The sequence below is a fragment of the Silurus meridionalis genome, chromosome 11 (genome assembly GCF_014805685.1).
Source record: "Silurus meridionalis isolate SWU-2019-XX chromosome 11, ASM1480568v1, whole genome shotgun sequence".
Taxonomy (NCBI): Eukaryota; Metazoa; Chordata; class Actinopteri; order Siluriformes; family Siluridae; genus Silurus; species Silurus meridionalis.
In genome coordinates, this window is record NC_060894.1 from 20,998,059 (window position 1) to 21,015,504 (window position 17,446).

At 38.2% G+C, this 17,446-nt stretch overlaps 1 protein-coding gene across 1 annotated transcript in view; it reads right to left on the reverse strand.

Moving 5' to 3' along the window:
• LOC124393906 (A-kinase anchor protein 2) overlaps positions 1 to 17,446 on the reverse strand; it is an 81,832-nt gene that overhangs the window by 41,082 nt on the left and 23,304 nt on the right. Inside the window, 5 exon segments of the mRNA XM_046861959.1 lie at positions 3,827 to 4,519; positions 5,400 to 5,501; positions 6,122 to 6,143; positions 6,584 to 6,698; positions 14,787 to 14,917. Coding sequence (XP_046717915.1) covers positions 3,827 to 4,519; positions 5,400 to 5,501; positions 6,122 to 6,143; positions 6,584 to 6,698; positions 14,787 to 14,917 — 1,063 coding nt within the window.

Consider the following 17,446-nt stretch of genomic DNA (forward strand, 5'->3'; position numbering starts at 1 on the left):
ATGGAAAAGTTAAAAAATTTCCGGTTTTACAAAAATACAGCAGAATCTTAGTTAGAAATCATGGCTGTACCATGAAAAGAGGATCCACACTCACATGGGCTCAGTTTGGCAGAATGATGCCGAGCAAATGGACGCCAGATAAAATGTCATCATACTGAAGATCTACTGGGAAATTACTTATAATTTTTAAAGTCTAAGATGCTCAGAAACACTGTAGGATTTGAACTCATTGTAAAAAGGGGCTTAACCTGAAAACTAGAGTGCATACAGGAAACTCACTCTTAACTCAGATATGTTCTTGAAAAGTTCAAAGAAAATTCAACCAAAGATGTTTCATAATATTCATGCCCATTCTGACACGTGGTTCTTTGCTACTCAGATTCTTTAAAACATACGTACATTATTTTACAATAGAGCAGCACTTATAGCAGCAATATAAATTACATACAGAAATACGCGCTAAATACATCCTAAGCCAGAATCTAAATAAAAAGCGCAATGATTGTTACATTTGCCAGTGCCTATAATATGTAATATCGAATATAACACACTTTTTTAGTTTGCACAGATTCAATTTAATTGCATATTTTGTATATTTTTATCAACCGTATTTTGCTGAACAAGCATCAGTTTTGTCCACACCTAAACAATACAATTTGGTGTCACACATACTTCACCAATGATAATGGGAAAACCACCAAAATTCTATTACAGGGGTCCCCGAAATTATTTTTGTGAGGGCCACATAATTTATATATATATACATAATGTCGGTCTGTACCAGTATTTTGTGCAGATTTTATTAAGATTTTAAATGTTTCTATAATTCCTCCTAATGCTGATTAGTTTATTATTTTGTTATGCATTGTAAAGACAAATAAGCATAACTTTTCAATAGATATATATCGCTTATTAAAAGACCATTATTACTATCACAATGATATTTTATCATATTAATTGCTATTGAAATTGAAACATTTATTTACTAATGCATTTGCTCGGTGGGTGAAACTAACTAATACAGTACTTAGGCTAGGTTGATAATTAAGGGGAATTTTAGTTTGAAATCCTGCCTTGATTACCAAATACAGATATGGTATATATATATATATATATATATATATATATATATATATATATATATATATATATATATATATATATATATACACACAGTACAGACCAAAAGTTTGGACACACCTTCTCATTCAAAGAGTTTTCTTTATTTTCATGACTATGAAAATTGTAGAGTCACACTGAAGGCATCAAGGGCTATTTGACCAAGAAGGAGAGTGATGGGGTGCTGCGCCAGATGACCTGGCCTCCACAGTCACCGGACCTGAACCCAATCGAGATGGTTTAGGGGTGAGCTGGACCGCAGAGTGAAGGCAAAAGGGCCAACAAGTGCCAAGCATCTCTCGGGGAACTCCTTCAAGACTGTTGGAAGACCATTTCAGGTGACTACCTCTTGAAGCTCATCAAGAGAATGCCAAGAGTGTGCAAAGCAGTAATCAAAGCAAAAAGAGGCTACTTTGAAGAACCTAGAATATGAAATTTTTCAGTTGTTTCACACTTTTTTGTTATGTATATAATTCCATATATAATTCCACATGTGTTAATTCATAGTTTTAATGCCTTCAGTGTGAATCTACAATTTTCATAGTCATGAAAATAAAGAAAACTCTTTGAATGAGAAGGTGTGTCCAAACTTTTGGTCTGTACTATATATATATATATATATATATATATATATATATATATATATATATATATATATATATATATATATATATATAAAATAATCTTTCTGGCATTCTACAGAGGGCCATTCCAAATGTGGCCTGTATTTTGGGGACCCCTGATCTAGTACCTCAAGTATACCTTACTGAGCATTCAATTTGTGTCATAAAGTCAGTTCACCAAAAAAAAAAAGGATAAAAAAGTGTGTAATTGTGTCAATAAAAATAATTTCACCTTCTCATAAAACAAAATAAAATTCTTGTCATGAACTGGTACAGTCAACTTTAACACAGAAAAACGTTTCCATAAATGTATCATCTCCATAAATAATCAAATGTAAAATAAATTAGTTTATATAGATATATACAGTATTTATTTTAAACAGCTGTATGTTTCTGATTTCTTTTCATTGCCTTTTCTTTTGTGCGATACAAAGCAATATGGCATAATATTCAGGGTTTTTTGTTTTCTTTTGTTTTCTTTTGTTTTTTATTTTTGTTTTTTTCCCCCAGACATTAAACCAGACATACACAGCAAAGCCTTGGATATGAGTGAATAAATTTGACATAAATAACAAGTACACACCAAGTCTATATGGCATTTGGGTGTGCATTAGAAATACAAACTAGGCATATATATATATATATATATATATATATATATATATATATATATATATATATATATATATATACTGTATATAGTATTAAAATCACTTCTGGAAATAACATTGGCACTCGTTTCGAGTAAAATCTATCTACATGGTTAATTTATAAGTATTTATATTTATTCACCAAATTCAGGGTTCATTACAGAATGTTGTTGCAGTGATCAGTTTTCTATAGTCATCAGCTCAAAACAAAAACAATGCTATAGAGGAGCTAGACACTGTCATTTCTCCTGAAACTATGCTTCTGTCTCAAATAATGCATCAATTATAATGTAGATTGGTTATGCTTCTCGGTTTGCTGGTGAAGGATCATCATCATCATCATGGATCATTTGAGATGATCACGATTCTGAGGGCAGTTTAGTGATTGATTTAAAAACTGTTTTTCAGTGATGCTATCTTTTTTTAGACTATTAGGCCAAAGTGCCAAAAGTGTCCTTCAAAACTCAGCACCAAATTTGATCTTAGTCAGAACCATGGCTTTTGGTTGTTGTTGTTGTTGTTTTTTTATTTTTAGGAAATGGCAGTACCTAGCGCTTTAACTCAAATCCAAAAGATTGTCATGTTTTTTTGAGGGTTTGTTTTTCACCTTTCTTTAAAAAAAATTACGAAATCAGAATTACGCCTCGTCCCAGAGAACCGCGTCCTGAAAAATCTGTTCATGTCGGGACGGCATTAGTGCCATCCTCAGAAACAAAACAAAACAATAAATAGATCTATCTTGGCTGTGTAAACAGTAGACAATGAAAGTCTTGCTAATCCTATGATGGTGAAGGTCCAATGTTTCAGTAAGGCCACTGAACAAGATAAGAAATTGCAAACGTACAGATCTACCACCATAATAATACAGATTTCAATGAATTCTATGTACTTTCATGAACTGCAGGCAAAACTACTGTATGCTACTGCATTGTTGTAAAGCTATACCAAAGTATCAACGTCTGATTCAACGTCTGCCCAGGCTTGAGACCGCCTTTCAAAATGTGTGGATTTTATGCTGATGAACATATTCTGGTAGTGTTCTCCTTCACATTATAGAACACATTCTTGTGTTTTTTTATCCTTAGAGCTTTTTGACCCACGCTATCCTATATCCCAGCTTTTCAACCTTCTTCCCTCAAACAACACTCCTTCAACATCCTGCGCAGTGTCCTGAGACCTGACAAGAGAGAGAGCCAGCATTCTGAGGAAAATAGGTCAAAGGAAAGAGAAGAGAATGTGCTTTTCAGACGTCGGAGAAATGGAGGTGCTGTTAGTAACAAGGTGAAGCTTTTTGTTTGGTTTTTATTTTTTGAGAGGCAGAAACTCGGTGCTCTGGAAATAGAGAAGTTTTTGGGAGAAGTGGGAGAAGGAAGGAGGGAAGTGAGGAAGGTCACATGACAGTACAGCACTGGCAGCGTTTTTTCTTTTCGGTACCTGTGGACGGCAGCTCCTTGGCTGTACTTTCATCTTGGCCCTCAGAAGAGAGTTCGGTGGCCTCGGATACCGGCCTTCCTGAGACGAGGTCTGCGGCGTTGCCATCCACGGTGGAGATGTCCGTGACGGTCTTCTCACGCAAAGACTTCTCGTCATCCTCGTCAATCAGAACAATCTCAGCTTTGATGGTGCCGTCGAAGCCCAGCAGCTTCTTGGTCTCCTCTTCATCATCCACGCTGTGATAACCCATGAAAATCATAGTAATCGGCTGGTTAGCGGTGGCCTCAGGAACCTCTTTCACCTCACCCTCGAAGCTTTGGTGTGCTTGTGGACTATCCTCTTGTTCGATCTTCATTTCACTCTCGTGGCTTTGCGGCTCCAAATGCGTGCTGCTTTGATCCCTGATCCCAGACTCACCTGGCACGATTGTGACACGTGTTCCGTCTGGTCTGTGGTGTGCCTGACCCATTCGATGTATCAGTTCCTCCACTTCGTCTGAGCTCAATGGGTGCACACCGTTCTCTACTGTAGTGGAACTCCCAGAATGCACCTCGTAGATCACATTGCGCCCATCATCGTAGACCTTGACGCCGCGTTGGCAGGCGGCCTCAGGGCTGATACGTGAAGTGGACAAGATCTTGGTGTTGCCTGTCTTGTGGTCCTTTTCGACGTTGATCTCCATGGCGTACAACGCTTCAGACATGGGGAAAGTGCAGAGGGGGGTCGGGTTAATGTTGGCTTAGTGTGACTGGTCATGCATTAACATAGTGTGGCAAATGGTTAAGTCATTAATATTCACCAGTAGGGTTAGAATTAGGAATCAATACAGGATATACACCGACCAGGCATAACATTAGGACCACCTGCCTAATATTGAACTCTCTGTGGCTGCGCAGCCCCATAAGCAAAAAACTTCTTCAGCAGTTTGAGCTACAGAAGCTCATCTGTTGGATTGGAACCACACGGACTAGCATTCGCTCCCCATGTGCATCAATGTTCCTTCCTTGGAGCACTTTAAATAGATTCTGACCACTGCAGACCAGGAACATCCCACAAGAGCTGCAGTTTTGGAGACACTCTGACCCAGACGTCTAGACGTCACAATTTGTCAAACTCGCTCAAATCCTTACGCTCGCCCATTTTTCCTGCTTCTAACCATGATAGGGAGATCATCAGTGTTCTTCACTTCACCACTCATAAAGTTATAAAGTTATAATGTTATACCTGGTCGGTGTACATTATTATGAATGTGCACAACATCTAGTCGGTATTAAATATAGATTATATGTTCATGATGATGATGATTATGATGATGAAATTCATTACTTGACTATATATGCATTATTATGATGCACTGGATTATTTCACTCTGCTGTAATATGTTTGCATGATAATATTAATGAAATAATAATAATAATAATAATAATAATAATAATAATTATTATTATTATTATACTTTGGCTCTCTGGACAGCTCTCCAAATCTCTATCTAAACAAGTATCCCTTTAGTTTGCTACACCAAACTGCAAATTCATAAACACCCCTAACCCCCCCACCCCCACCAATCACTTACCAGGTGTTCTTGAGTGCTGGTGATCTCCTGAAGCAGAGGACAGAGTTTGAGGGTTCAACCCTGGGAGCCTGGGGATCTGGGAGCAGGTGTGAATTCTTGCATCTGTTGAGCAAAGGTAAAAAAAACAGTGATAAAGGTGGATCTGTGTAAGTTTGAAATCTCTGCACCTTTTCCTCTTGCTGTATCTTTTCCTCTGGTCTCTTGTTATTTCTCGGCAGCAGCTCGGTGCTTCGACAGCAAAAGCTGAGTTGAGCGTATTAGGCAGAAACAATGTTGCTGCTGTATTGGAGGGATTTTCTGTGAATAGGCGGCTTATTGCAAACAAAGTTCAGAGTCAATGACTTGTGTTTGGTGTTCAGTAGTCTCGCTGAGGCAAGAGGGAAATGAGCCAAAGGGGGCAACATAGTGTGTGTGTGTGTGTGTGTGTGTGCTGGAGTGTTTATTTACTTTAGCACCTCCACCTAGTAGATCCTTCTACACGATCACATAATCATAATAAAAAGTTGTTGCTTTTCAGGACATGATGGGGATTTGGAGAAAACCCTGTTTAAATATGAATCATCATTGTCCATTAGATGGGGTGAATTATATGCCCTCCGAACAGTTCCATTTTAACTAGTTAAATTTTTTTCCAAAAGAAAAACAATCTTTCATGAGTTTTAACCCAGAACCTTCTCCCAAAAGTTTAGCCAGAAGAGTACAATAGACTTTCGGACCCGTACCTCCGTCTTGGTTCTGCAGACTCTGCAAATAAAAAGAAAACGAAATAAAGACTAAGATTTCTTTCATGGTACAAGAAGAGATGGATGGCAAGTTCATACATAGCAAACCATGTGGCTTGGATTAAAACGTTGATTATGGCCTTGATAAAAATCTAAAATACTTCCATTGCAAGCTAAATAAAGATGGCCACATATTTTCTTGTGACATTTGGCTGCATCGTCCTGTGTGCAGATGTATGTGCATGGGCAGGTTTTTATATCTTGGTGGGGACCAGATGTCTGGTCAGGGAAAAGCTTATAGTTTAACAATAAAGAAAAACAAAAAGTTTACTGATTGAGGTGAAGGATAAATGTAGGCTAATTTCAGAAGAGCGTTAATTAGATGCATAAATTATTGTCAGTGTAACAGCCTTAAAAGTCTGTGTGTGTGTGTGTGTGTGTGTGTGTATAGTAATATCTTACTTTCTGTAGATCTTCAATAGAGCTCTCTGTTTCACGAAGTCTCTCTCTGAGCACTTGCTCTTTGGCGGATATTTGTGATTCCTCATTCTCCAGTAAAATGATTTCTGATTCAAGTCTGGACAAAATAAAATAAAAAATAAAAACATCATCTCATCTCATCCATTATAACTATTAATGTACACAATAGATCCATCAGGCATGTTTCACGAGACATGAACCATAAAAACGCATTCACAATCCCTTGGCATCATGTCCCCAAGACTCCAGGACTGTTTTGAGGATGATGATGATTTACAATTCTGGCATTTGGCAGATGCCCTTATCCAGAGCGACTTACACTTATCTCATTCATACAACTGATCAGTGGCAGCTTGGTGTGGCTGGATTTTGAACTCATGACCTTTGGATTACCCCTAAGATACCACCTCTTGTGGTTGGGGTCATCCTGGAAGAAATCCCTGATACCAGAAGGTATCTTCATATAATGAAGGTGATCAGCCAGAAAACTCTAACCATGTAATAATGGCTTATATTCTATAACATACACATTGTTCTTTAGTTTGTATGGAAAAATAAAAAAAGTCGTACCAATACCATACTAATTAAAGGCCCAATTGTGGCAGTGGGATTTGAGCTCATGACCTTTTGTTTATATTTAACCACTGAGTCACGCCTTCCCAAAACATTTAAGCATTTGGCAGACGTCTTTATCCAAAACGACTTGCAACTGAGCAGCTGAGGGTTAGCGCCTTGCTCAAAGTGGGATTTGAACTCATGACCTTGGCAGTGGGATTCAAACTTATGACCTTCTGAGCAATAGTTTAACCTTTTAAAGCACTGAGCCACCCCTTCCCTAAACATTTACATTTATGTGTATTTGACCTACAGCAGCTGAGGGTTAAGGGGCTGTGCTCAAATGCCCAGCAGATGCAGTTCAGTTCAATGTCTTAACCACTGAGCTACCACTTCCCCAATCAGGAACCTACAGAAAGAGATGCTTGTGATATTAAAACCCTAAAAAGTTGCACCAATGCAGCAATGTCATGTAATATGACATTACTATACATGTTTATAAATGCATCTAATAACTATGGTCATTAAATATACAGAATGCAAATCTAAAGAATAGAGATTGCAATACAAAGTGTACTGCCACATTCCTGATCGAAGGGTTTTGTATGCCAGAGCAGTATGTCCTCACCTTTAAAACAAACCCCCTCAGGTGATTGTCGGTCCTAGCAGCGTGAGTGTGTGAGAAAGAGCCCAACTATGAAGCAACCACAACGCTACAAAGCTGATGCTACATCTTCTGCACCAAGTCAAATATTTATGGAGATGTGATGAACTGGAAATGTGCATGTAAATTAGTCTCACACACACACACACACACACACACACACACACACACACACACACACACACAGACCAACCCTTGGGTTATTTCTTCAGTATCATAATAAAGACAACTATGCGGAGAGGTGGGGGGTTTGGACGCCACACCGACGTTCTCAGTCCAAGCTCTTTGATAAATATGAACTCTAGATTCCTCGCAGTAATCTCAAAGATGAAGCCGGGACTGAAAACTGAATGGCGTGATGAAGTACGGTATATTTGTAGCAAATAAGTAGTAGCAGTAGTAGTGTAGATCCTTATGATATGAGCCGTTTATGTAAATTTATAGAGCTAGAAAACTACAGTCAACAGAGTCACTGAGATTCCAGAGTCTCGCAACTAAAGTCTGAAGTTTTTTTTCAATGAAAAATCCTACAATGGGTTGCCACGTTGCCCGACAGGTCACACAGACAGTCATCGAGTGCAAACAAGAATGCCATCCATAAAACACACACACACACACACACACACACACACACACACACACACACACACACACACATTCTTCCTTTTTTCCCAGTGGAACAGCGACTCCCTAGTTCTGAACGCTGGCAGCCAACGAGGAAGGCAGCGGCCGAGGAACCCGTCCTGCCTCCACCCTAGTGAATTTCCTGCGATTGTTAGCATCACTGAGCTTACGTGCTGTACAATAACACAGGCAGAGGAGCCTTCCCACGATGCCTTGCAAACGTTCTCTGAAAAAAATAAAAAGGTGTCTAAAGAATACAGATAAATGATTATTAGGCTTTAAAATAATACTGCCTTGTCTTAGTTGCTTGGCTTTGCATTTAGATTCCAATTCCTAAAATAGTCAAATATATAGTTTTACATTAAACACACACACACACACACACACACACACACACACACACACACACATTAAGTAGGCCTTCGAGTTTCCAGCCTTTCGACATGAAGCAGTATCAGGAAAACTTCAGCAGCTGAGCAGGTGTTAATGTGATACAACGGGAACTGGATGTGCGAACGGTAACACACTGAAGTGCACTTTCTTCCAGCTGCTTCCTCACACATATGGGGCAGCAGATCTTTTTAAAACACACACACACACACACACACACACACACACACACACACACACACACACACAAAATTAATGCTATAACGAGGAGATTGCAGTACATTTTGTTTCACATCTCACTGGATCTGCAATAAATCCATTAAATTCGCTACCAAGCACACACAAGTACAATTATTTTATGGACCTTTAATGCCACTTTCTCAGAACATTATAAGGTTTTATGGTCCTTATTATGTCTTTAAGACATTTGCTGTTAAACACTCATTGGATAAATTGAGATTTCCAGGGGAATTATTTTAGGAAAAAATACAGTGTCTTTTGTAACTTCATAGTTCATACATTTATTTCATTTCAAAATAACAGACACACACACACACACACACACACACACACACACACACACACACACACACACAATGTTTTGATTGTAAATAAACACTCAGTCTAATTCAATAGAGGGTTTGGTCCGAAGGCCCAGAAGGAAACGATTCGCCCTATTAAGTGTTGTTCTTTTCCTCACTATGGAAAAGGCGACTTTGTCTTTTTTAAACCTTTGATGAAGCCCCTCTTTTTAATTAAAATTATATTCAATAAATGAGACTTTTTCATTGCATTGTTGAACAACATGATGCATTGTGTAGTATGAAGCAGGGGGAAGGGAGAAGATTTATAAATGTTGAGCTAAATGGTTTTGTGAAAGTGTAATAACTCTCTTCCGCCCTCTTGTGGTGAAATGATGCCAATACTTCAACATTTGGAAACAATTCTGTCATCACATGAAAAAATTCTTCAACAATAAATGGAACACTATTAGTACATCATTAGTTAGTTATTATAACAGTTATAATTAGTTCGTTATTATTAGTTATTTATAACAATGAATTTTGTTTTGGGAAAGCATTGCATCACGTAGCAATGCAAAAGTAACTGTAGAGTTACTGAAGGTTTAGGAGAATTTCAGCACAAAATTTATACCATGCGAATGTCTTAGAACAAGCGTTCGTTTATCGCGGTTTTCCGTTTATCGGGGGCGGTTTTGGAACGTAACCACTGCGATGAACCGGGGATTACTGTACATCATCTGCCACTGAGCTCACATCCTCGAGTGGGTGTTTCTGAGCTCTTTGATGCGAACAGCTCTCTCATTTTCCATGGTGCATGGTGTAAAAGTCAAAAGGCCATCTTTTGCCTGGCAAAACTGTGCACCATGACCACTCCTGGCTTCCTGCTCTGTTGTTCCCACTTCCTGTCTGTCAGTGGCACTGGTCCCAGTTGTCTCTGATTAGTGGGAGCAGCCACTGGGAATGGCCTCCTCCACATTACATCATTATCGGGGCATTACAGAGAGAAAGTCTAGAGGCTGGATTAGAAGTCTAAAAAGATCTCGAAAGATTGGGCCAGCTTCAGTTGTGTCCCACCTCGTGAACATTTCAGACCTTCAATGAGAAGATGCCGAACCAACGAGGATCCCGGGGCATCTAGAGATGCACCAGGTTCAATTGGATCCCACTTTATTAACATTTCACACCTAAACCACCTTTAAATCAATACTTAAACATTATAGATATGCTGTTTCTCTATCAGTGAACACTTAAAGGCTCTGGAGGAGCTTGGTGTTAGATCTATAATGATCTCAGCATCAGTTCAACAGCAAGCAGAACATTTAGAGAGGAATAAATGATGAAGAAACGCCAGACTCGAACTCACTTTTTTTAGTTTGTTAAGGTTTTGGGCTCGGGTTGGGGTTGGGGCTGATCATTTACTTAGAAATCAATCAGTGTTTGACTCATTATTATTAATTTATTAATAGATTGTTGGTGCTCAGAGTCACATTAGAGTCTTTTCACATAAAGTTGATAAAGCAACGTATTAATTATAACTGTGACAAAAATGATAATATGAACATTATAATCATAATAAATCATAGAACTTTGGATAATTGAGTGCATTGAAATACTTTTGTACTTTTACTCAAGTGAACTTTTACTGGAGTCACATTTGACCTACATGGTTTGTGTTCTTCATCCACCACTGGTCTCGAATAATAATTCAGTGCTCGATGCAGCCACGAGAACGAGCTAATCGCAGAGGAGGAATTCAAAACAAAAAAACGTTTTTATATAAAACATTAAAACTATGTCGTTTTTTTCACTACAATCCAGTAACACATACAAATAGCTGACATGGGTTTCTCTTCACTACATCTGTGATTTTGGTTGCGTTGACGTCGAATCAGGTGACGTGAAACATGCTACCTTACCATATTAGGGAATCATGTCTCACAGCGGTGTACACAGAACAGCGTGTCCTAAATATAAACTCCATATTTTTTTTCCACCCAGTGAATGGAATCCTGATTTGTGGTAAAACACAAGTCTTATAAACACCACCATGGGACTGGGCATATTGCTTCTGGTTCTGGAGTTCCACGACACACTTTTAGATGAAAAATTGTTCCATATTACTTCAGCGTAGAAGCCCATATTGTGGTACGGCTCAAAAAAGAAAAATCGTTTCATGCGTGATTTATAATTAGGTTTGAAAGCAATCACAATCATTGACTTGTTTGTTGTTCATAGCTTATTACATTATATTGCTCCAGCTACAGTCACGTCCCACCTCATGAAGATTGTGGACCTTTAAAGAAGTAGATGCTGACCCTGCAAACATCCCGAACCATCTAAAGACGTACCAGTGCCAGTTGGATCCCACCTCATGTGGAGTTTTGACATTGGACCTCCTGGAGTGTTTAAAGGCTCTGGCATGGAGAAGCTGGTGTTGAATCTGTGATGATCACAAATGTTGAGCTATTTTATGAGTTGCTCAGAAGCTCCTAGTTTTATAACACAATGACTGTAGAAAGATCATTAATCATAATCACACACTCCAGTGCTCATGTTAGATCTCACTCCAGTGTTCTGTATTGTTTAATGACTATAATCACACTCTTGATGTCACCCAAATGATGATGGGTTCCATTTTGAGTCTGGTTCCTCTCAAGGTTTCTTCCTCATAACATCTAATGGAGTTTTTCCCTTGCCACAGTCTCCATGGCTGCTCATCAGGGATAAATACACATTGTTCATCTTAAAGTCTGTAAAGCTGCTTTGAGACAGTGTCTGTTGTGAAAAGCGCAATAGAAATAAACTTGACTTGACTTGAGTACGTGTTGGAGTTGTTTCCTTCTGCGTGGTCTACAGTAGCTAATGGATATGGATTGATGGATGTTTTCCAGCCCTGAATGTGAATCCTACTAATAGGTATATTTCTCATAGTATTTTATTTTACACATTTTATTTCTGTAATCAAATTGAAAAAACCCAAAAAACTAAACGACTGCAATTAAAATTTAACCTTAACACATCTCTGAATCCCTGCCTCGTTTAATTCGAATGAGTAAAAGACACAAAGCGTATTTATCCCACATAGACTGTACATAAAAACAACCCAAACACGCCACAGCTTTGCTGTTCTTCCGCTGCTCATGAATCGGCCATAAACTTTACGCTTTCAGCTCCGAAACAGTCAAATGTAAGCACGAGTAGACAGCATTCTGAAAAACAATTCGCTTTTACAGAAGCTGGGAGCTCAAGGATAGGCACAGATTACCTTCCCGATCCTGAGCGTTGACCCCGTGCCGCATCATTACCCTTTTGACCTCGTTACATTCGTCATTAACACATGGTGCCAATGGATTTTCACACAATATCATTCTGAAAATTAGACACAAAATGTTAGTGTAATAGTATTAAGGCCAGTATTTTATTGCAAGAGTGTTGAAGATGATGTGTTCACCATAACAGTGACATTCCTGTGGAATTGCGGGAAAAGTGTGTATAAACTGTTAGTTTTAATGATGATAAAAAGGAAATCCCACCCAAAAATGTTAATAATAATACACACACATATTCCTAACTGAAGAGTCATCCTGTAATGACGTCATGCCGTGTCATAACCCCTTTGACCTCGTCGCATTCTTCGCTACCACACAATGCCAATGGATTTCACACATGTTGTAATTACGAGGACTCGCCCTCAGACATATCCTCATTATAAAATCACTTATATAATCAGGATTCGGTGCCAAAATGAAAAACAATACGACACCTGTTTTTAATTCGCTTCACAAAAGCCAGGAATAGAAAGCATCAATGATGAATTCATTTCTAGGGGCTTTTCACACGTCATCCTTTACACACCGTAAAGTCAACGTTTAATCAGTGCTTGTGAGGCCACGGAGCCTCGAGGTCTAACCGAATCAAACGCACATAAATGAAAACATATGCAAACGTAATGAGCCCCAATTAGGGCGCTTTAGTTGCTTTTGACAACCAAATAGCTTCTGTGTTGTTTGAGAGTTTGCAGTCCACTTCATCTTCACTGAACAGACCAGAAGAATGCGCTTTTAATAAGCAGACGTAGGAAGGCATTTTATTGGCACATGTGCGAGTGGGTGCATTTGATCTCCAATGAAAAAGAAAAAGGAAATACAATTCATACTGGAATTCATCAAACTCTAGCTGCCTTTATTCAACGTTACATACTGTTCACGTAATGCATCATATGTAGTGTTTATAAACGCTTTATATCACCGTGAATAAGTTAGAAATCAGCACCACTGCATTAGTGTGGAATTATTTTCTTTATAAAACTTACACCAGCAATATTTAGATGTTTGTGAAAGGGGCCATGCGTTAGAAGTCAGAAGGCACTTAGGAAAACAGATAATGATTTGATGTCTGTCTGAAACAAGGAAACGAAAGTGAACTATCTGTAACAAACTTCTATTTTCAAATCGCATTAAATTGCATTGTGTCGAATAAAAAGCAAATCGATTCGCATCGGTACGATACATAATTAATGTATCATATCTCTTTGAGTGTTAATAATCCATTGACAATTGTCCTATAAACCTTACTTAGAAGGCGTTCTGTTTGACGTATTATAAATACTTTATAAATGTTGCCATAGACCCTAATTCAAAAATCATTCTCACAATGTGCCTTATGTCTTCTGAATGCATTAAAACATGCTGCAAATGTTTTCCCAGGACATGTCCTTTGTACAAAATGCTACTGAATAGTAAATGATCTACTAAAGCAAGACATGTTGATGACATCATCATACTCTTAAAACTGTAGGAGTGAGTTATACTTATCTACTGTTACTACCACTTCATTGAGATTTATTTAGGAAAGCTCTGGCTACTGTATGAAGTCATGTCTCGGCATTTATTTTAGTTTCTGGACTCAATTCAGCCCTGGCATTTGATTTTAAAGTCATTGTTGGTGCCCTTGAACTCTCAGTGAATCTCAGTGAAGTAAAAGACACACTAACTTTTTTTATTATACATAAGGACAAACAGAAAAAACACCATCTGTTTAGATTCAGAGAATCATTTGGAAGGAACCCTGGAATCGCATGTGGAACCCAGAGCGTAATGACGTTATTATTCCCCAAAATACGTGCAATCCGACACCCTTTCGAGGTTTTCTTAATGAGAAGCGAAGTTAACCAGAAAACCAAATCCCAGCTTGGACCCTTGGATGAATATAGTAACTCCTGTGTTTTAGCAAATGGTCACTAAATGGATCACAGGACATGGGGTATAGAAAACCTATAAAACCTTCTTATAAACACGCATATAGTCAAAAACAGCTGGAACTACAGTCAAATTTGGCAAAACTTCAAAAGTATGAGGCTTTGGCAAAAAAGACTTAACTATAAAGAGTGCAACAGATACTATACTGCTTGAGAATAGTGTACAAATACCTCTGAATGGAGTCTTCTAGTTTCTTGATATGAAGCTCATCCTGCTCAACTTGTCTCCTGCTTTCCTCATCTTTCTCGTCAGGCCCCGTTGGAGTACCTTGTAGAAGCCACCGTTCCCTCATGGCTTTGGACTGAAAAAAACAAAAAAACATTTGTTCAGTTTACTTTGTATAAATGTTTTTCTAGAATATTACCTTCCCAGAGAACTCTTTCTGATGGTCCCTGACCTCTCACAGAAACTCCTGCTTTCTGAGCATTTTATCCACAAACTCAGCATGCAAATCTCTGGTGGAAACACTATGCAAACCAGCCTGCTCCAGATAACGGACAGTATGGCATGCAGGATCTCTGGTGGGGTCACATTGGCAGGCTTTTTGTGGTCTATTTTTGCTGGAGTTGTGAAACGCCATAAGACCAGTGAACCTCCAGTCAGCAAGTCTCATGTTGACGGTCAGCCCTGAGAATTCAGAAATGCTCCTGACCATTTCACAACCTGTTGAAGTTATGTAGCAGCAACCAGAGCTTCTGAGATTTCAGGGCCGCCCTCATGCTATGCAAGAAGACCCTGGTGGATGGTTTGCCCCATGAAGCAGCTTGAAAGATTTTCTAAAATAAATACACACTGTCAATTTCAACAGAGCATGTCTGCTTTGGATCGCGGTGCCGTTTCATTGTATCCATGCTATTTACATTTAAAATAATATTATAGAATACTTTTGTCTTTTTGCAAAGTGGTTCACTTTATATAGCTGTTCTGCTGATTTACAGCAAACTGACAATAAGGCTGTCCATCAATAGCATAGAAGTGAAATCCAGTCTCAGAGCACGTTGTGCTAAAGGCGCTAACTGTATTTAAACCTGCAGTCATTGTCATAACACATCATTTCCCACACATAGGCTATACTTGTCTCACCACCAAAGTAAAATGCTGACCACCCATGTATACCTTGAACTATTATATAATCAGAAAAGATTTTTCAGATATTTTAAATTAGAGGTTATTTATTATCTTTTACAGTTTGTTATAATCTATCAGATGGCCATCAATATGCGTTATAAAACAGTTACTGATAAATCAATATATAAATTAATATAAACAGTCTACAGTGGTACCTTGACATATGAGTGCATTAATGTACAAGTTTATCGAGGTACGAGCGGTCACTCGGTCGATTTTTTGCTTTGTTACGTGAACAAAAAATTGAGATCTGCTTATCTCCTCATTTGGTGAGGATGAGTTCCCTGAGACTGGTTTCTGTGTTATGGCTGACCCAGTGCTCTGACCCTAGCTTCATAAATTGCTGGGATATGTAAAAAAAAATCCCAATTTCTCTGTAGGATCAATAAAGGAAAAAAAAAGAGTGGTGAGCATCCCAGAAAACATTCTTTAAAATATAAAAAATGCTTGGTCAAAATGCTAGATTGAAAAACCTCCACGAAGCATCAGGTAGCTTTGCGTTCATATGGTTTATTACTGACAAAAAAACAACTTGTCATAAATGTGATATAGTCCATGAAAATGCAAAAATGGAGAAATTTGGAGAAAAAAACTAAACAAATCTAAAAACAGCCCTGTGCTTTTAAATGGGTTACAAGGTAAAATTACCTTTTACAACTTTCCAGTGGGAACTTGGTTTAGACTCTGTAAACACCCACGACTAAAAAAAAAATTCCACTTCCTCAATCTGTCGTCCGTATGCAGAACAAACTAATCCCTCGTTTGTGCATTACTCAGCCTTCACACACCAGCTGAACATCTCTGTATAAATACCCAAATACTCGTACATGTTGTATGAAGTTTTTATAATGTGGTGTGGATCAGGCTAGTTGTCAAAAGCTGCTAGCAATTGCATATCCTTTGATTTTCTTTTAGCTATGGTACATTGCAACATTGAAATATTGGCGACTCAACAATTTCACAATGTTGATCTTTGTGTTCTGGATCAAACGTTAGACAAATCTTCTAACAAACACTTTGTCCTGAAGTACCGAAACTTTTTTAACTCTGAAATCTTCTGCCACTGATTTTCAAACAAAGGCTGCACTCCCTTTTTCATGTTCAATGACATGCTAAACATTTACTGGAGGACAAAAAAAATACATATAATGCGAAAGAAAACTTGAACTGTTTATTCTCTGTCTTTGCTCTGTCACAGTCTGTTGCACATACATGCTGCGAAATGTCCTCCAGCCATAATTTCTTTTGGTTATCAGATGTTTCCCAGCCTCTCAAAACAAGTGGCTCAATGCCTTTAAGTTGTCTTTCCTCAAGAGAGCTCTAGAACAAAAACTTGTCAGAAAGTCAAACTAAACTTGGCCCGTTTTCATCTTTGCGAAATCAAACTAGCAGAAAATACAAGCAATTACACCACAGAGCTATTCGGCATAATGGAGGCAAACCGCTGTTCATCTGATAATATGTTAAGCGTTCCTAAAGGAGGGGCTGCAGACTATAGTTAGCTTTGCACTCGTTATTTAAAAAAAAAATTCTAGGAAAGAAAAAAGTAATCTCATTGATCTAAAGTAATCTCCCAAGGATCAGAATGTTAACCCTGTGACAGGTAAATGAAAATTAAACTTTTTTTTTAAAGAAACTTTAACAATCATATTTTTGGAGAATTCTGTGCTTGTCAGTTTATTTCTTAGCCCAGTCTGTTTGA